The following is a 20,953-nucleotide window of genomic DNA, read 5'->3' as shown; positions in this document are numbered from 1 at the left end:
AACAATTAACTTCAAAATCTCAGTGGATGAACACGAAAAAGTTTATCAATCATGTCATGTGTCCATATGGCAGGGGTGCTCTGCTCCACATACTCAAGGACCCACATTGACAGAGGCTCTACCATCTTGAACCTGGATACCAACACCTCTGAAGTCACTGCAACAGGAAAGAGAGGGATGGAGGAGGCACATAAGCTCTTAACTGAATCAGACCAGAAGTGACACACAACACTTCTGTTCACAGACCCAATCTAAGTGCAGGGGAGGCTGAGAAATGTAATGGAACACATGGTGATCCCTACTGTCTCTGCCACAGTATCTTTAATTACAAGCAACAGAAACCAACTAGCTTACTTACGCAAAAAGGAAAATTTAATTGAAAAAAACGGGGGAGATAGTAGCATCAAAGGGAAGACAAAAGAGACATCGTTGAACAGATAGGACTCAGAAAGCCTCGAGGGTTCTTGAGAACAGGAGTCTTTGAGTATCTCTCTTGGGCACCACTGCTAGAATGAAGGACCCCCATTTTTCAGTCCTTGGATATTTCCATTCAAAGGTCAAAGTCCCAGGGACTAAGTGGGAAAAGAAAAGGTCTGGTGGAAGGCTCCTCCAACGAGCCCTCCAATTCAATATAGTGCAAAGGCAAGGCCCCTGCATTTACTGCCCCAAACCAAGATCAATACAATGGGATGAAGTAATTTCCCAAAGAGAAATCATATCTCTGTTAGAAATGGAGAGTGGACATAGGGCGACCACCCTGCTGATATTCTCACTTTCATCTTTATCCTGTTGGTTCCACTTACTTCTCCCACCCTAACTAATCCCAGAATCTCAGGGAACCTGCTACGAAGACTGATCACTTAGTTTGAAGAAGGAAAGCTGGGCTGGAGCTCTTTCCTGAGGATTATTTTAGCTCAAGTAGAGCCACAAGGTTTGAATGGGTCTAGTGAAGAAGCCCATCTCATGTCCAGGATGTTAGTGGGTCACGTGTTTCCCACACTAGCCAGATAGCTAGTGGAGGCTCTAGGAAATTTGAATGCTAATCCACAGAAGAGGGTGAGCTGTCCCATAGACAGGGAGATGACAGCAAGGTGAGGGCCATCGGCGCTTCTCTTAGGAAAAAAGACTCTGAGGATAGCTGAGACAATACAGACAAAGGAAAAAAATCAAGATTTAAGAGCGCTAGTAGAATAGCTACAATTAAAAGACTGGCAGTGTCAAGTGTTGGCAAGGATGTGGAACAATTGGAACTCTCAAACAACGTCAATGGGAGTGTAAATTGGTACAACCATTTTGGAAAAGTGTTTGGCAGTTTCTAAGAAAGTTAAATACACACTTCACCTATGACCCAGCGGTTCTACTCCTAGATACGTATCAAAGAGAAATAAAAATATATGTCCACAAGAAGTCTTGTATAACAATGCTCATAGCAGATTTATTCATAATTGTCCTAAACTGGACAAAACCTAAATATTAATCCATAGGAGAATGAGTAAGAAAAAGTAGTGATAATTCCATACAACTGGATACTATTCAGCAGTAAAAAAAGGAATAAACTACTGACACATGCAACAATATAGATGAATTTCAAAAACATTATGTTGAACAAAAGAAACCAAACCCAAAAGAGTACATACAGTGTACATACCATGTGATTCCATTTACATGAAGTTCATGAACAGGCAAATCTTATCTACGATAATAGAAATCAGATCAATAGTTGCCTCAAGGTGAGGGATGACTAGAAAGGGCATGAGGAGCTTTCTAGGAAAATGGAAATATTCCATATCTTGACTTGGATAATGATAATACAGGTGTATACATTTGATCAAAATTTATTGAACTTACTGATCTATGCATTTTACTGTGAGTACATTATCTCAATAAAGAAAAAATAAAGGGCCAAAATAATTACACCCCCAAGAGCAAGAGAACAAACTTATAAATGCCTGTCAGAGAAAAATGCTTTCATCGTGGTCCCAGATGACAGAATAGGTCAGGGATGACATTGTAGAGAAGAAAAGACAGAATATGAGAAAGGTGTGAGTTATGGAAACTCGGTGCACCATGAGCAGGCAGTCCCCATGAAGGTGCAGCACTGAGAGATGTGACCATAGTGTAGTGGAGAGGGTGGCAAATGGCCACATAGAGGTTGAAGGCCATTGTGGTCAGGAGAAAGATGTCCATGTCCCCAAAAGCAAGAAATAGAGCTAAGCCTGCCACCCTGTGTAGGAAATGGAGTTGCTCTGGGTCTGGATGTTCACCAGGCCTTGGGCACAGTGGAGGAGGTGAAAAGGATGTCTGCACAGGACCAACTGGTGAGGAAGAAGTATATAGGCATGAAGAGACATGCATTGGTGCCAATGGCCAGGATGATGAGCAGGTTCCCAGCCACAGGGACCACGTACATCCACAGGAACAGCAAGAAGAGGATGCATTGCTGCTCTGGCCACTCTGAGAGGCCCCAGAGGAGGAACTCAAAGATGCTAATCCGGTTCCCTCCTGCCTGAGCCCAAAGTCAGAGAAAGAGACCTCAAGTGAGACTCATTAAAATTCTCTAAACGTATTTCAGTATAGATTAGCAATATCCATGTAATTCTCCTATTTCAGAAGTTAAAGAAAATAAATGTTTGCTTGTTGAACATCATCTCTATGCAAGGCACTGTGTTAGGAGAATATAAGATGAAACCCTGTACCAGAAACAACTTCTTTCTCTCTAACCTGAATGCCTCCTGCTGTAGTTTCTTCTCTTTTCCTCTTACTCACTGACTAGAAAACATTTGGATGCTTTGACCAAACTGTTGCAGTGTGAAGAAGGCAGGCAATAAAACAAAAATGGACACACCTGGGGAAAGTCGTCTGGTTAAAACATACCTCAAAAGGGACATTTGGTTCAGTTCTCAACCCTGTAGACTCAGAAACTTGCATCAAGGGTGGATCCACTTTTCAGGAGTGAAGTTGCATTAACTACGTTTCAGGTAGGGACAGATATAGACCAGAAGGCTAATTTATTGTGATAAATAGAACTTAAAGGTAGGAATAGAGATTCTGCTGACCGTAAATCCTCTCTCAACAGACAAACTATATCAGAGCATTACTTGGTGTGCAGTCGGATGCTACTAAGGTACTTTGGAACCCTCTGCTTACCAAAGAAAGTTTGGTGAAGGGGAAGTTCATGACACACCTAAGGAGTAACAGGTCCATCTTTCCAAGTAGGGCTTCCAAAGGCACTGCCAACGTTCATCTTGGAAGATTCTTTTTTTCCTGGATTTTCATGGTTGACCTACTCCTTTCTCTTCTCATCATTTTTTTCCAAACAGAGTTTACCACAACTAATTAACTTCCACTTACTAAGTTAAAGCCACTTACAATCCTGTCTCCCTGAGATTACCCCTAGGTCACCTTGATTTGAGTTGCAAGTTTTCCAAAATTCTGCAAAGACCGTTTTACAACTAATCTCTTCACACACTTAAACATGTGGCTGATCGTATAATTTGTGTGTCTGTTTTATTTCCTCTCAGAGGGCAAGCTTACTTCAAATTTCATGGAGAAGATGGCTCAGCCTCCATCTAATATAGTGACAATATTCCTCTACTGTTGTTTCTTCGTAAAGAAATAAAATAAGATCTCATGATTATAATAATATAAGTTCTCTGGGGAAAGAGATTTGATCTTCTTTTTCCCTGCCGTATCGCCAACACCTGTAATATTTCCTAGCACAAGGTCAGTGCTCAGAAAATATTTGTTGGTTGTATGAATGAATGAATGAATACATGATCTACCCTATCAAATTGAGTTGGTTTCCCAGACAATTCCCCGAGGCAGAATTCAATCTGACTTCTCTGTCTTAGGGCATCTTTCATCATGTAAACTTTTTCATTGTACTTATCTATTTAAGACATATATTTGGGGATCTAATTCTTCACATCTGCAGCTTGTCAGCTCCTTCGGGTTGAATTTCACTTTCTTTTAGATGTGTTCTTTCTAAGCTGCATGTTTTCTCTCTTCACTTCACACCTTTGGTGTTTGTGGTTTCAAACATGCACTTTTCCATCAGTTCTAAATAAAATGGCATGCAGAAGATTCTCCTATCCTGAGCATGTTTATGAGGACTTGTTCAGATATATGATTTCATTTTATCTAGTTTACATATTGCTATCTCCTTTAAATTTTGATTTTTCAGGTGACGTGGGTTCTTAAAACCAAGTTTAACCCTATCTGTTGGATTTTCTTTCCTATTTTAGGATTTTTAACCTATCTGTTGGATAAATCTATTTATTAAATCTATTATTAAATAGATTTATTATTTATTTATTAAATTAAATACTAAAAATAATATTTATTTATTAAATATATTATTAAATTATAATAATATAAATGTTACTATATAAATATTTTAAAATATAAAATACCTTACACTATTATAATATATTATTAAATTATAATAATATAAGTATTGTAATGTAAATATTTTTAAGTCTTATATATATTTCTTTTTGTGTTCGTGTGGCATGGTATATCTTTGAAAATTACTCCACAAGTCAGTTCAAACTGATGCATAACTTGATGATATTCATCCTGTATGTGTTCATTTGTCTGAGAATTTCAACTATGGTAAAATAAAAATAGAAGTTATTTTAAATGGTTTATGCTAAAGAAAAAGTACAAACATTACATGTCTTGTTTTATAGCTTATTGTTTTGCTTTTCAGGTGCACAGCCCAAGATGGGCCAAGACCCTGATTTATAGTTGGCTGTACTTTGCTAGAACAAGGCAAGTAAGTAAGGCCAAGTGAGCAAAGCTACACTCACGTGATGGTAGAGAAATGCACTAAACAGTCAAAGGAAATTAAAACAAGGTTCTATTTTCCACAGAGTCAAAAATCAAGAAAAGGAAAATTAATACTAAACATGATAATAATATTCCACAGTTGGGAGAAGGCACATTCAGCCATCGCCAATGGCAGTGTAAGTAGTAAAAAGCTTGGATGATGAATTCCTCCTCCACATTTATCAGGAGTTACAAAAACATTCACCTCTTTGACCTTGTATTTTTCTCTCTGGGGTAGGAAAGCTTTAAGGAAGAAAAAAGGCCCAAGTTGACATACCTTCCTTATTAATTTGTTCAAAATTACAATAATGATTAAATAACTTGTGGCATGTCCATTTCAAGGAACATGCAATCATTAGCATGAATAGCGTGTAGTTTATTTTTTTTTTAACTTAACCAACTCTGTGGTTGAAAATGAAAAGGATAAACTGCTCAACATTTTGTGTGTATTGGAAGGGAATAAATGCAAATGAAAATAGTTGCTTTGCTAGAATATAAAATCTTTTGCAAAAATCCCTACATATTTTCTGTATCATCTTCTCTTTATGCTAAAAAAGTATACTTTGAAAAACTTTATATACATGTATGTGTGTGGATGGATAGATGATGATCAGACAGATAGACAGATAGATAGATGTAAGTGTGCATGAGCTGGGAGAAAGGTGTGGAACTTGGCTACCAACATTGATGACCTGGTAGAGCTGGGAGATAAGAGGAGCTCAGGAGAGATGATTTTTTTTGCTTTATACATCTCTGTATTTTTCATTCGTTATAACAAGTATATATTACCCTTAGAATAAGAAAAGAAAAAATCAAATAAAGAAATTTTAAAGGTAAAGAGGGGAAAAAACAAGAACATTTTCTGTTTTTTAAGAAACAGTAAGTTTTAAGAAGAAAGCAATACTTACTTAATACCACTAAACTGTACACTTAAAATGGTTAAGATGGCAAATTTTATGTTATATGTATTTTACTACAATAAACACAACTAGGGGGTGGGGGGAGAAAAGCATGCCTTAGGAATTTAAAGCTAGCAAGTCTCTGAAGAATCCCTTTGTTTTAGTTATTGCCGTTTTCCCGTGGCAATTGTTTCCATTGTGTGGTAGTACTTGGCACTGTTAAACAATAGGGACACATTAAATAGAACCACACATTACCACATGCTGTAACAACAATGATATTCTTAGGGCATTAGTCAGTATCCTCAAATCTATTTGAAACAGCTAATAGCAACATGAAGATACGTAGTGCCTCCTTATTGTTGACCAACAGTCATTTCATATTTATCAGAGGAATGGAGAGGTTCAAATTGTCTTCTTAAGGAAAAAAATCCAGGTCAGGAAAGTTAAGGATAGAACAAATCCTTAAACACCCAGCACACAGTAGGACCTGCAGAGGGATAATAATAGTAACAGACAACGTGTAGTTGGTAGTTGCTGCGTGTTGGGCTTTGTTCTAAGGGCTTTACATTCATTAACTCTTCTGATCCTCAGAGCATCTCTATGAAGCAGGTTCTACGATTGTCCCGTTTTATAGCTGAGACACTGAGGTGCAGAAAATTGCAGTAATTTCTCCAAGGTTTCCCATGGTAGCAAGGACAGGATGATGCCCAGTACCAGGGAAGGTGACGCATGTGCCTTCTCCCCTACTGGAAACTTGTATGGGCAGACTTTCCCCTCCCTTGTACTTCCCTGTGCCCCCTCTGCATAAAATGTGCTTCCCAGATACCTTGGTTTGCCCACACTGCCCTTCCACACACCCAAATCCTCTCATTCTTTTGCTCCATTTAAACATCACTTCCTCCCAGAAGTGTTCCCTGAACACCCAAGCCACAGGCAGAGTTTCTATTCTAAGCCCCTAGGGCACTTACTGCCTGTGCCCAAGTCTTCTTTCCCCGGCCTGAATGTTAACTCTTCAGAGCACATCCTCAGAATGTTCCATCCTCCAACATGAAGGGATCATCAGGCTCTGTCAGTTCCCTCCTTTCAATTTACTGATGGATGAGGACCCTGAGACCCTGAGAGGAGAAGAGACTTGCCCGGGGTCCCACTGCTGGTTGGACTTGAATACCTCACTTCTTCCAAGACTTCTCTGACATTTCCCAGAGCCCAACAGGGCCACCACCCCATGGACGCTGAGCAATGTTTTCAAATGAATGAAGAGTCAAGCTGGAGAGGCTCATCCCCTGGGATGTGGCTAGCAGTTCTGCAAGCATTAAAAGGCATGCCAGGTGGAGGGAGGGCAGATGAGAGAGAGAGGTTGTCCTCAGGAGAAATTCATCAGCCTGGGGATTGGGTCAGCCCTCCAAATTCAGGAGGGCTGCTTTGCCTAGCCAATGAGGCTTCAGTCAAAAGGCTCCAGAACAAGGAAAGAAATCATCTTGCCCTGGCACCAGCTAGGCAGGGCTGAGGGCTGAGATCCTGGCATCTCCAACCTGGGCTGAGGGGTGACAGAGGGCAGCACCCCTGAAGCCCATCGAGAGCACCTCCCCAGGTGTCCCCAATCCTGCTGTCCTGGGGCGAATTTGCCAGCAATTCCAGCCCCTCCTCCCTCCCTTGACTTCTGGGTAAGGTGGGACCTCTAGGGCGGAGGTGGGCCTGGGGATCAGGGAAGGGCTTTGGGGGCCCATGCTGGGAGACTGGGCATCTAGTCCCCCAGCTTCACTTCACTGTTCTCCTCATAGCAGGATCAGAAGAAAAGTTCTTCCCCAAGCAGAGGACTCACAGTGATGTCGCAGCTTTAGAGTGATGGTTGCAGCTCAGCATAGGTACAGCCAGGGAGAAGAGGCCAAGGTCCCCTGGCTGTGTGACCTCCAACAAGCCCTGCCCCTCTCAGGCCATCAGTGCCCACTTAGAAGGAGGCAAAGGAGTGATAACATCCTCTGAGCACAGTGGGCTGGCACAGGTGGTCCACACATTGAAAGGGGTCTATTCCAATTATGAGTTCCTACACCCCTCTATTCCCTCTCTCCCACTCAGTCTCTCCAGCAGGTAGGAGAGAAGAAGCTGTGCTGGTTGAGGGCTGAGAGGTCCTCATGGTGCCTGCGACTGCAGAGGCCACCATAGCTCTCCATGGAGGTTCCTGGTTAATTAATTAGTGGGTGACACCCTCTGCTCCCAGCCCACATGCCACTCCTCTTGCCTTTGGCTGTTGCAGTAAATCTTCACTCCAGGACATACCTGCCTGAACTGTCCATCCCCCTGGCCACCCCATCCTCCTCCCCTTCCCGCACCCCCCCCCCCCCCGGGCTGGAAGCAGCTCAGGCTCTAGGTATGTGGTGTGGAGGGTGGAGCCTGTTCATGCTCAAAGGGGAGTCATCAGACAGGGGACTTGCTGGCAGGGAGCAGAATAATCAATGGCAGTAAGGCAGAAGGGTAAATCAGGTGTCTGAGGGGATAAATGAGATAAATGAGAATGCCATGCCAATGCATGGCAGACAGGATGGGGAAGTGGACGAAACCAGGGGTAGGAATCAGAGCTCTGGATTCAAACTCTGACTCTGTCCCCAAATCGCTGAATGACTTCAGGTCCAGTGTTCTCTGAGCCTTGCTTCCCATTTGTGACGTGGGTGTTGGCTGAGATGATGTCTTAGAATCATTGCCAATTGCCTGATACCAAGATAGGAAGACAAACTCTTTGACCGTGTCTTATTCAGTTCTGAATGCCCTCCCTGCCTGGTGCTCCAAGTACCTGCTTGGCATAGAATAGATACAACAGGCAAGATTGCTGAGAAAATTATTGAAAAGAAATGAGTGAGAAGGTGACAGAGGAAAGCAGGGGAGGGGAGGAAGTCCTTGGAACAGGAAGGGCTCATCTTAGGTTAAAACTGTGGTTGAAGAGAAAGCTATTTGGGACACCCTTGACAGAAGAATCTGGGCTGACCAGCAAGAGAGTGGAAACAAGGAATTGGATAGAAACTCCCAGGACTGAGAGTGCTGGGGGCCAGCAATGGTTTCCCCTGTTGGCCACTGCCTACTCCCCGCTCTGTCAAGGCAGATGGGGACCTGAGGCAAGAGTGAGAGGAAGGAGGAAGTTGTTGGTGTTTGTGTGTCCACTCCTGAGCAGGTCTCAGAGCACCTGGGAGAATTGCAGTGGTCTCTTCATGTCTCTGACATTTTTGTGAGTGGGGGTCTGTGTTTGGGTCTTCATGTGTACGTGGCATGTACGTCTATGGATGGATCCACGTAGTGTCTATGTTTGTGCGTAAATGACTGTAAGCTGGTGTCCCTGTGTGCCCACATGTGTATATTCCTGTCCTACTGGGTGTGAGTGTGTCTCTGGCACGTCCATGTGTCTGGGTTTATCAGGATATGTCTGTGTCCTTGTATCCTTGTGCACTTTGGTGTCTTGGTGCACCTGAGTGTTTGCTACAAAGGTGACCTTTTCCACGTAGAGTTTAGGGCAGCAAGCTGCCCAGGAGACGGGGGTTCTGATCCCAAATCCTAAGTATCTCTGCCTCATTTTGTGACCTTAAATTCTTCCTATCCATTTCAAAGCAGACACCTGCCATACCAGGGCCTCAGGAAAGGACTCTGAGTCAACAACAGCAGCTCAGCATCCAGGTAAAACAGTCCCATGCCAGGTCCTTTAGGGGGAGCCAATATAAACTCAGTCAATATATCTCTCATCACCAAAAGTGACTAGGGGCTGGGTGGGACAGAAAATTGACATTTAGTAAGCACCTACTGTTTGCTAAGTGAATATATATGGCTCCAAGAGGTTAAGTAGCTTCACTGAGGTTTCCTTTCTAATTTCCTTTGTACATGCTAGTCCCTCTTTCTAGAATTCCCTTCCACTCTTGTCTTTCCAGTGAATGCCTTGTCCTTCAAGCTGACCCTGCTCAAATGCCACCTCCTCTGTGGAGCCTTCCCTGACTGCCAGGAGAGCTAAGACAAAGCCCTGTGCCAGGCCTAAGGCCAGATAGGAACAGAGAACTAAATATTTGCCCTCAGAAGGCTCAACATCCAGTGGGGAAGATGAGCATCACAGCAGAAAGAGTCACTTTAATACCAGCAAATGAGGGCTAAGTTCCAAGTGAGGGTTACAAGAAATAGAGGAGAAAGGCATTTGTGTGGGCTGGAGAAGTCAAGAAAGGAGGTGGGGCTTCTTGGAGGAGGTGGAGCCAGAGCTGGGTATCAGGAAAGGGTAGAAAGAGCATTTCAGGTAGGGAGCAGTATGCAGGAAAGGCAGGCGAGAAAGGCTGGGGTGGGGGAAGGAGAAGCATGTGGAAGCAGTTGGAACTAAGACTGAAGAAGGATGCTGGGAGCCAAGTTTGGAAGCTTTGGGTGCCAGGCTGAGCACTTTGCACTGTATCCGATGGGCAACAAGGAGACTGGCAGGGCAGGAAAGCTGAGTGGAAGGAGCATGGCTCAGGAATTCCTGCGGCCCTTACAGCTCTGGCTTTCTCTTTCCCTAAGGCTGCTGTTCCAGCCCACAGGAAACAAGCTGAAGTCTCTGGGTGGAGATGGAGAACACTGCATCTGTCCTCAAGATGGAGGACCTCTGGCCAGGAGGCGGGCCAGTCCACAGACGCTGCAGACCGTGTTGAGGCCTGGCATGCTGCCCTTCAGGTGAGGGAACCCAACTGCCCCTGCTGTCTTCTTTTTGTGTCTTATTCTCCTCCCCGCCCCGCTCCACTCTGCCTGACAGCACCAGGGAGGATGAGGCCACATTTTAGCTCTCCCCACCCACAAAACATCTTCCTCTGCCTTCGCATTTTCTCTCCCCTCTGCCTGGAAGGTCCTTTCCACTCCCAAGTCTCCATCTGGTGATGTCCTCATTCTTCAACCCCAGGTCAAACCTCACCTGTTCGCCAAGCAGAGAAAATCCCCCCTACTTGGTTCACACAGTAAGTGTAGTGCTGACTACACGGTGCACAGCTGGAGGTCAAGGACAACAGATGACCCACCTTTATGGTCCTAGAGACCAACACAATGCCTAACCCAAAGCAGGTACTCAGTAAATAGGTGTGAAGTGTACAGCTGAGCTGTTAAACTGCCCCCAGGGAACTCTACACGGCCCAACCCCAGCTAGAGCACTGCGTCCAATTCCCGTTAAGAATATTGACAAAGCACAGGGTGACCAGAATGGAAAAGGACCTGGAAATTAGGCCCTATAAAAAAGAATCTAAGCACCAGGGATGTTTGGGTCAGAGAAAAGAAGACTTAGTAGACCTAGATTTCTTCGAACACTATGTGAAAATCTGCAGAGAAAGGAGATTTGGTGTGTAGCCCCCAGTGGCCGAAACTGGGACCGCTTGTAGAAGTTACAAGGAAGCAGGTTTCCGTTGAGATTAAGAAAAACATACTCAGATAACTACAGCCCTCCAGTAGTGGACTGGACTGCCTCCAGGAGCATCAGGGAGACACCATCAGAAGTTGAGGGGAAGGAAACTAGCGTGTACTGAGCATCCATTCCCTGCTATGTGCTGATACATACATTACTTCATTTAATCTTGACATCACCCTATAAGAGAGGAATAATCAGTCTCCCCATTTTATAGATGAGGAGAGTGGAGATGAGATGAAGACAGGTCCATGTTTACACAGCCAATCAGGATGAAAACCCAGGTGGCTCTGACTCCGAAGCCAGTGCCCTTTCCTCTACATCACGCAGTTGCCCACATGGAGGTGGGGAGGGAAGGTCAGGGGCTCTGCAGGGGAGAATCCCGAACCTCAAGAGAAGACGGATTGGAGAGATGCCAAGGTCCTGGCTCTTCAACACTGCAGCTCTATGTTGGGGCAAGGGTGGGTCGGCATAAGCAGATGATTTCCATGGGACAGCCAATGGGTGACAGAGAGACAGAAGCAGAAAAATGAAAAAGTAGGATAGATCTGGGGCTTCTCCTGGGAAATGACAGGCCTGGACACAGCGGTTTGCCCATCATCTCCTCTCTCACTCTCCCTTCACCTGTATTTTCACTCATTGCTCTTTAAAAAGCTTCATTCAACAAATATTTACGGGGTAAATTTTGTGTACAGATCACTGGGCAAGACAGTGAGATGCAGCTCCTTCCTGCAAGGAGCTTCCTTGCTAAGAACTGACTTTGTCCACTCTGGGATCTCACCAAAGCCTGGCCCTCTTTCCTGGTAAAGTAGGGATGGGCTAGGCTAGTGATAGAACATTTCTAGAAACTTTGGAGCAATGAGAGAAAAGAATGTGTTTTAAGGAAGAGACTGAGTGGGGGACAAAATGAGTGCCTTGTTTCTAAGATAACTGAAGTCACCTGAGACATTTTAAGTTTTCTGTCAACTGAGGTCAGAGCAAAGACAAATCTCATCCCAGTGTCATATGTGGAGGTTTTACCTTCTTCATTTCATGCCACCTCTACCAACAGCCCCACACGATCTCTTCCCCCTATCCAGAATGCACTTCCCTTCCCACACCATATCATGTCTGTTGGGTGAACCCTGCAAGATCCAGTTCAAATCCCATCCCTTCTTTGAATTCTTCCCAAACTCCTGCTGGCGGAATAATTTACTCCCACTTGGTTCATAAAATTAGTAAAGTATGAAACACTCTGCAAGCTTCTCTAGGTCACTCATCTTCTCCCTATTTCCCACAGTACCTAGCAGAGGGGTCAGCAAACTATGTCAAAACTGACCCCTCCCTCCACCTGTTTTGTAAATAATGTTTGATTGGAACACAGCCACGGCCATTCATTTACATATTATTGATGGCTGTTTTCACGCTACAAAGGCAGAGTTGAGTTGTTGCAACACAGACTATATGGCCCATAAGCCTAAAATATTTACTATATGATCCTTTACAGAAAAGGTTTGCCAATTCCTGACCTAGCACATAATATGTGGTGAATAAACGAATGACAAATGCAGTAAAGTGTTTGGTGAAGAAAACACTGGTATTCTGATGGCCTGGGACCTAATTCTGCCCCTAACTACTTGTTTGACTAAGCAGATGATGATGATGATGATGAAGATAGATGATAGATAGATAGATAGATAGAGATAGAGATAAGTAGATGATAGATAACAGTTTTGAGTGCTTATTATATGCTGGATACAGTGCTAAATATTTTAAGTTTATTATGCATTTCATCCTCACAACCAACTCCAGAGGTAGTTCCTGGTATTTTTCTCATTTAAAGAAGAAGAAACTGAGGCTCAGAAAAGTCACACCACCTGAGTGGCAGAGCCAAGGCTCAAAATCAGGTCTAATTTACTCCAAAGCTTCAGACTACCCACCACCCTAGTATACCCTTCTGAGATTCAGTTTCTTCATAAAATTAGGATTATTGGATGAACAATGTGGTTTTCAAGCCATTTTAGCAAGCAGAAATTTTTAAATATTACATGGAATCTCAACATGCAGAGGTCCACCTAGAAGTGCCCGAATTGAGGCCGGCTGCCTCATCTTTCCCCTCAGCACCCCACCTCCCTGGCCACTCCATGGCCCTGGCCAACCTCACGTCCGCCCCACAGTTCCTCCTCCTTGGCCTGATGGACGGAACAGACGTCCACCCGCTGCTGTTCCTGCTCTTCCTTGGCATCTACCTGCTCAATGCCCTGGGCAACGTGAGCATTGTGGTGTTGGTGAGATCCGACGGGGCCCTCTGCTCCCCCATGTATTACTTCTTGGGTCATCTGAGCCTCGTGGACGTCTGCTTTACCACCGTCACGGTCCCCAGACTGCTGGCCGGCCTGCTCCACCCAGGCCAGGCCATGTCCTTCCACGGGTGCTTTGCCCAGATGTACTTCTTCGTGGCTCTGGGCATCACGGAGAGCTACCTCCTGGCAGCCATGTCCTACGACCGCGCGGTGGCAGTCTGCCGCCCCCTGCACTACGGCGCGGTCATGACACCCTGGCGCTGCGCGGTGCTAGTGGGGGCGTCCTGGGCGGTGGCGCACCTGCACTCGCTGCTCCACACGCTGCTCATCTCCGCGCTCTCTTACCCGCGCTCCACCCCTGTGCGCCACTTCTTTTGTGACATGACGGTGATGCTGAGCTTGGCGATCTCGGACACGGCGGCCGCGGAGGCTGCTATCTTCTCGGAGGGCCTGGTCGTGGTGCTGACCCCGCTGCTCCTCGTGTCCCTGTCCTACGCGCGCATCCTCGTCGCGGTCTTGAGAGTGCGGTCCGCAAGGGGCCGTTTCCGCGCCTTCTCCACCTGTGGGGCCCACCTGGTGGTCGTGTCGCTTTTCTTCGGCTCTGTCCTCTCCGTCTATTTCCGGCCGTCGTCTGCCTACTCGGCCCGCTACGACCGCCTGGCCAGCGTGGTCTATGCGGTGGTCACACCCACCTTGAACCCTTTCATCTACAGCCTTCGCAACAAAGAGGTCAAAGGCGCCCTAAAAAGGGGACTTAGACAGAGGGCTGCACCCGAAGAGGTGTGAGGGCGCGTCTGGATTCACTGGCATTTCCATAATAATGATTACAAAAGAACCCCTCCTTTTTCTTTTAGCTTTCCAAAGCACTAGCAGTTTTGATCCTACAAGCGTCTTATTTCTTGTTAAATTAAAAATTAGACCTGAAGCAAACATGAAAAAGTGTTTATTCATAGGGTTGGGTACATAGCAATAAGCTAAATTCACTTCTGTATGGTCTGAATGTTCGAAATAGAGTCTACTTTTAAATTTTGGGAAAATAAAAGGGAACAAACGGGAGTAGAGAATAAGTCTTGTAGCTCATGGAGAGGGAGAAGGACACTGTGGGCAGCACCGGCTGGAGGAGAGCACGCCTGAGAAGCAGCGCAGGTCTAAGAGGTTTTTAAAGAGGTGTTTTTTGAATATTCTGTACCGTAGCCCACACCCTTGCAGACTCCTTTTCTGGAAAATTCAGGAAAGATATAGCTATTTTTTAAAGTATTTAAACCTTTTAAAATTCTATTCCCTAGATACTATATCTACCATTTTCACGGTAAGAATTCAAAAATAGGGGCCAGCCCCGTGGCCAAGTGTTTAAGTTCGAGCACTCTGCTTCACCAACTCGAATCCTGGGCGCGGACATGGCACCGCTCATCAAGCCACGCTGAGGCGGCATCCCCCATGCCACAACTAGAAGGACCCACAACTAAAAATACACAACCATGTACCGGGGGGCTGTGGGAGAAAAAGGAAAAAAAATTCAAAAATAGAGATAAAGGTAAAATTCTCCTTGACCACCATCCAGTGCAATCTCCACTCCCATCTGGGTTATCAATTCTATCAATACCTTTTGTCTCTCTCCTTCTCTCTTTCCTCTCTCTTTCTCTCTCTTTCCAGTTTTGAAACATAAATACTATCTATCTTTCCTTACATATATTCTGCAATTTCCCTTTTTCATGAAACAATATGTCTTGGAGATCTTTTCTTATCCCTACAAATAGAACTTCATTTTTAACTTCATGGTATAGAACCCTATACTGTAATGTTCTACAGTTTAACTATTCCCTTACTGATAAATATTTATGCTTTTCCAATGTTTCACTATTACGATGGTGTAATGATATTCTTGTAATAAATATAATAAAAGATAACATTTAGTGGGGAATTATTACCTGCCAGCCACTGTCCTAAGTGCTCTTTGCGTGTCTTGTTTAAACCTCACAAGATTCCACAAGAAAGATACCATTTTATTCTCATTGCTGAAGAGAGGAAACAGATTTAGAGAAATCAAGCTGCTGTCCCAAAGTCATAAAACTAAGTTCATCTTCTTCAATGATTTGTAGTCTATTCAATTTTTTATCATATTGAACAAATTTTAGTAACATCTAAGTTCCCAAAAGATAATTTTGCACACATTTTCAAAATTTTTGTTTTAAAGTTGTATATAGTATTATGATTTTAAAACTGCATCTTTAGTTGTTAATTTTGCTCCTTTTTCACTCCTAGAGTTCTTTTTTATGTGTTTTCTCTTTTTTTTTTTTTTTAAAGATTTTATTTTTTCCTTTTTCTCCCCAACGCCCCCCGGTACATAGTTGTGTATTCTTCGTTGTGGGTTCTTCTAGTTGTGGCATGTGGGATGCTGCCTCAGCGTGGTCTGATGAGCAGTGCCATGTCCGCGCCTAGGATTCGAACCAATGAAACACTGGGCCGCCTGCCGCGGAGCGCGCGAACTTAACCACTCGGCCACGGGGCCAGCCCCACGTTTTCTCTTTTTTTTTTTTATCTTGTTTTACATGCCAATGTTTTATGTTATCACTAACATTTCCAAAGAACCAACATTTAGCTTGTTATTATTACTCTATTGTTTATTGGTTTTCAACTCCACTAATTTTTCACTTTTATATTTACTAATTCTTTCCTCCTATTTTCTTTGTGTTGATTTTGTTCTACTTTTTCCAGACTCTTGAGGCTTATGTATCCTCTTGACTTTAGGAGAGGAGGTCCATTGTTGATGGAACCTGACATCTCTTCTCTTAGCATGAATGGTACATGACTTTTCTTTTGAGAAGGGAGCTGATGGCCTTCTAAGGGCTCACTGACTCTGCTGGTTCTCTTAGAGTCAGTCATGTCTTCCATCTGGCTCTGGGCTCTGACCTTAGCTGCTACTACAGGTTCCCCTCACCTCTTATCCTGACAGCCTCGGAGACACACTGGCTCTCAACTCTCACACTAGGTGAATCAATCAACACCTGAAAATAAAATTAAGAACTGAATAGACCTTCGAGGGGAGAACTGATGATCCTGGAGAGTAAAAAATTACAAGAACACGTGCATAATAAATTGGAAGATACCTTTCACGGAAGAGATATGTTTGGCAGGAGCAAAGCACTGAAGTGCCTGAGAAATTTGTATTTATTTCTTAGAGAATTAGGAACTACTATACATTCTTTGAGGGCAGTAAACAACAAGACTAGAGCAGTACTTGTTCAAAATTGAATAATAATCACTGAGTGTCCACTACATGTCAGTCCTTGTGTTACATCACACCCGACATACAGTGGTAAACCCAAAAGGCACAATGGACCTGCCTGTAGTGACATGTGGGAAAAGTCCCCCTGGAAGTGCCATGACGGCTGCATTAGCAGTGCCGAGCTTGGGTGCCACTAGACTTTTCAGAATGCTACTCATTGTCAATACTACACCTACTATTTGAAAACATGCTTTAATCTTTAGAGTCACTGTCCCAGAGAAAACTGATTTGTCCACTTTGAAAAGACTCTTCCCAAGGCTCCCTTTATGTCCTGATTCCTCAGGCTGTAGATGAAGGGGTTCAGCATGGGGGTCACCACAGTGTACATCACAGCCATGATAGTCTCCTTAACAGTAGAATTGTTAGCTGATGGGCACAAGTAGAGGCCGGTGATCGTCCCATAGAAGAGAGACACCACGGAGAGATGGGAGCCACAGGTGGAGAAGGCCTTGCGGATGCCCCTGGCAGAAGGGACCTTGAGGATGGAGGACACAATCCGTGCATAGGATGAAGAGATCAACAAGAATGGAACAATAATGACAATCCCTCCCAAGATAAATATCACGATTTCATTTATCTGAATGTCAGAGCAGGCCAATTTTAGCAGAGCTGACATGTCACAGAAAAAGTGAGGGATCACATTATCAGCGCAGAAAGTGAGCCGCGCCATGAGCAGGGTGTGCAACAAAGAGATGAAAGTGGTCAGCACCCAGGACAGCATCATCAGGGAGAGACAGAGCTTGGGGCTCATGATAGTGGTATAGTGCAGGGGGAAGCAGATGGCCACATAGCGGTCATAGGCCATGGCCACAAGGAGGAAGCTCTTCAGGTCTGCAAAAAGCAGGAAGAAGTACATCTGGGCCAGGCAGCCAGCATAGGGGATGGACAGGTCTTGGTTCTGCATGTTTTGCAGCAATTTGGGAATGGTCACAGAGGAAAAACAGAGGTCAGAGAAGGACAAATTGCTGAGAAACAAATACATGGGTGTGTGGAGGTGGGAGTCCAGGTGAATGAGGACGATGATGAGGAGGTTTCCCAGGACGGTGGTAAGATACATGGCCAGGAACAAGGCATAGAGCAGATCTTGCTGACCTGGTTCGATGGGCAGGCCCAGGAGGAGAAACTCTGAGATGACAGTTTGGTTTCCCATTTTCATGTTGCTTTTGTTTTACCTTTTTGAAATTAAGAATAATTTATATGACAGTATCAGCCTATATATATACATAAACATTGCAGAATTTTCAAAGAGATATTTTACATAAAATACCCATAAGTCATAAGGGTTAAGTTTGGTACAGTAGTGCCCCATCTGCAGTTTCACTTTCTGCGCTTTCAGTTACTTATGGTCAACCGAGGCACGAAAATATTAAATGGAAAATTCTGGAAATAAACAACTCATAAGTTTTAAATTGCATGCTATTCTGAGTAGTGTGATGAAATCTCAACCATCCCCACTCCATCCTGCCTGGGATGTGAATCATCCCTTTGTCCAGTGTATCCACACTGTATACGCTACCCACCCGGTGGTCACTTAGTAGCCATCTCAGTTATCAGATTGACTATCAAGGTATCGCAGTGCTTGTGTTCAAGTAACCCTTATTTTACTTAATAATACCCAAAGCACAAGAGCAGTGATGCTGGCAATTCGGATATGCCAAAGAGAAGCTGTAAAGTGCTTCCTTTAAGTGAAAAGGTGAAAGTTCTTGACTTAATAAGGAAAGAAGACAAAAAATCCTATGATGAGGTTGCTAAGATCTATGGTAATTTTTATTACAATATATTGTTTTAATTGTTCTATTTTATTATTAGTTGTTGTTAGCTTCTTACCGTGCCTAATTTATAAATTAAACTTTATCATAAGTATGTATGTAAAGGGAAAAACATAGTATTTATAGGGTTCGGTACTATCTGTGGTTTCAGGCATCCAGTGGGGGTCTTGGAACGTATTCCCTGTGGATAAAGGAGTTTACTGTACTTATTTATCCTCTACCAAGTATATAAATAAACAATTACATAAAGAAAAACTACAAAGGCATTTGAAGTGATGGGTCAAATTCAACCATATTCCAGAATTTTATCTATAAGTATGTTCCATAACTGCACCATGGGTGGGGTAAGATCAACATGATCTGAAAGTAAGTGGGAAGTAGTCTAAGGAAACATTTCATGTGCCTCTAGCTTAGGGATGCAAATAGTGTAATATCAACCAGAAAATCAGTCACCATCCTTACTCAGGAATGCTGAGGATGGGTATTATGATGATGGTGATGGTGGTGCTGGTGGTGGTGATGATGATGATTGGTGGTAGTGATAATAAGACCACAAAAACATTTGTCAGTGCCCGCTCTTGCCAAACACTTGGATAAAAGTGTAATGTGCATTAACTCATTTACTCTTCACAGCAACCCTACGAGATAGGTACTATGATCTTCATTTTTTAGATGAAATAATTGAGATTTACACTTATTAAGTAACTTGTACAAGGTCCCACACCTGTTAAGCAACAGATCTGAGACTTAAGCCCAACAGTCAACCTTCACAGCTTGACTCATAGCCAGGAGTGCTTCCAGGACTGGTTACACATTGCAGGTTAGAACGTATTATCAAGAGAAAGTCTTACAGATGGGAGCACAGACAGAATGAATTCTGAGAGTAAAGCATTTTGGGGGAGGAAGTGGGGCATGTTTTTTATTCACACATCTAATGATTAAAGAGAGATACCTACAGTGAGCTTCAGAATATCCATAAATACAACCACTTTCTCTTGGTCAGAGAACATAGCAGGAGGGCAAGCAAAAGACCTCCCTTTGGTGGAGGTGCACAAAAGCATTGGAAGCCATGAAACACGAGGTGCAAATCAACCAATTCAAAGAGTGGGAAATTAAATGGTCCTTGAACTCCCTCAACCTGTGAATGTCTCAAAAATTATTATATCCATGATTTTGGGGATATTAATCTTTGAAGGTTTTGTTTCCTTGCTTTTCACTTTCACTTCCCCCCACCTGAGTAGGTAGTCAGCTCTGTGCTCATTGCCTCAGGATAGAGATGTGGCAAAAAAGCAGAAATAGTCCACACGTTTTCCTGGCTTTTATTTCCAAAAGCCTGCACCCCAGAGTGAGGACAGAATTTGCTGGTAAAGAAAACGTCTTGGCCTGAATTGGGAAATAAAGTGAAGCTTCTTCCCATCAAACCGGAAAGAGATTTCCTTGAACTGGAGGGAAGAGGAAGGATGGGGGAATGGTCAATGGGTCCCAAGAACAGGGAGGACCTGGCAATGCCACTAGGAAGGCAGGAAGATGAGATAAGGCATTGATTCAGAGGAGAGTAAAACTTTTTAAAAATACCGTTACGTAATTCTTTGTTAATAAAATCTGATTATTTTAATAAAATGGTTGATTTCAGAGAGAAAAAACGTAAATGCCCAGTATTTACTCAAGAAACAAGAGAGGTGACCAACGTTAGGCTTCGCCTATTGTTTCTCTGGATCGCCTCAGAGCCAAAGGCTGGCATTCATTTCTACCTAGCCAGGCAGTTAGAGCCCCAGTCTTCTAAATAAGGAGTCATGAGCTCAGAGCTCACTGGAGCTGCTTAACATGACATAGCCTTTAGCAAGGACCCTCATGAGGGCAAGCACCATGTCCTTCTTCTTGACCTTGAGATCAAGTTTTCTACTTGTATATTTGGCCTCCATTTGATGATATCACCGTATTTATTTATTCTACATACTGCCTAATGGACAATAAAGCATTACAAATTCTTGTGGAACTTACAGTCCAAAAATAAAAGTAGTAAAGACCACAATATCTGAATATAACGCAGTAAAATGAAAAATTAATAACAAAAAGTTGAATATTAAGATTCATCTAAATAAGTTTTATGCCAAAGAAGCAATTGACAAAACAACAATGCTCTATTCAGAAAGAAAATATCATATATAGGGTTGTCATGAAAGAAGAAAAATCTATGCTTAGTTTTTACTAACAAACTAGAAAAAAATGAAAACAAATGAATAAAGTATTAAACTGAAAAGGATAGAAAAAGAGCGGTAAAAATTCAAATAAAAAGGATTAAGTGATTGATAAAGCTAAAAGTATAATTAACAAAATGGAAAACATAAAAAGCAGTAAAATTTATAAAATAATTTGAGAGCTTTTTTCAAAAGATCAACAAAATAGACAAAGTTGGCCAATCTAATTTTTAAAAAGGTAAAAATAAGTATATAACATTAGAGTAAGAAAAAATATATAGTCACAAAGGCAAACTTTTATAT

At 43.2% G+C, this 20,953-nt stretch overlaps 2 protein-coding genes and 1 pseudogene across 2 annotated transcripts; 1 reads left to right on the top strand and 2 right to left on the bottom strand.

Moving 5' to 3' along the window:
- Positions 1 to 1,968: 1,968 nt before the first annotated feature.
- LOC139040000 (olfactory receptor 1P1-like) lies at positions 1,969 to 3,204 on the bottom strand (annotated as a pseudogene).
- Positions 3,205 to 13,238: 10,034 nt separating this feature from the next.
- LOC106821939 (olfactory receptor family 1 subfamily R member 1 pseudogene) lies at positions 13,239 to 14,183 on the top strand. The gene has a single exon (XM_044745396.2). The coding sequence runs from the start codon at positions 13,239 to 13,241 to the stop codon at positions 14,181 to 14,183; it is 945 nt and encodes a 314-aa protein (XP_044601331.1).
- Positions 14,184 to 16,888: 2,705 nt separating this feature from the next.
- Positions 16,889 to 17,839, bottom strand: LOC106821938 (olfactory receptor 1E5-like). The gene has a single exon (XM_014826842.3). It carries the CDS (start codon positions 17,837 to 17,839, stop codon positions 16,889 to 16,891), a length of 951 nt encoding a protein of 316 aa, XP_014682328.1.
- Between the last annotated feature and the right edge of the window lie 3,114 nt (positions 17,840 to 20,953).

Source organism: Equus asinus, chromosome 13 (genome assembly GCF_041296235.1).
Source record: "Equus asinus isolate D_3611 breed Donkey chromosome 13, EquAss-T2T_v2, whole genome shotgun sequence".
NCBI classification, from domain to species: Eukaryota; Metazoa; Chordata; class Mammalia; order Perissodactyla; family Equidae; genus Equus; species Equus asinus.
Note: the sequence above shows the minus strand (reverse complement) of the source record. Positions and strands in the feature narration are given on the sequence as shown.

Bases quoted from the DNA above. Each gene is read 5' to 3' on its own strand.
- LOC106821939 (XM_044745396.2), top strand. From the start codon at position 13,239: ATGGCCCTGGCCAACCTCACGTCCGCCCCACAGTTCCTCCTCCTTGGC.
- LOC106821938 (XM_014826842.3), bottom strand. From the start codon at position 17,839: ATGAAAATGGGAAACCAAACTGTCATCTCAGAGTTTCTCCTCCTGGGC.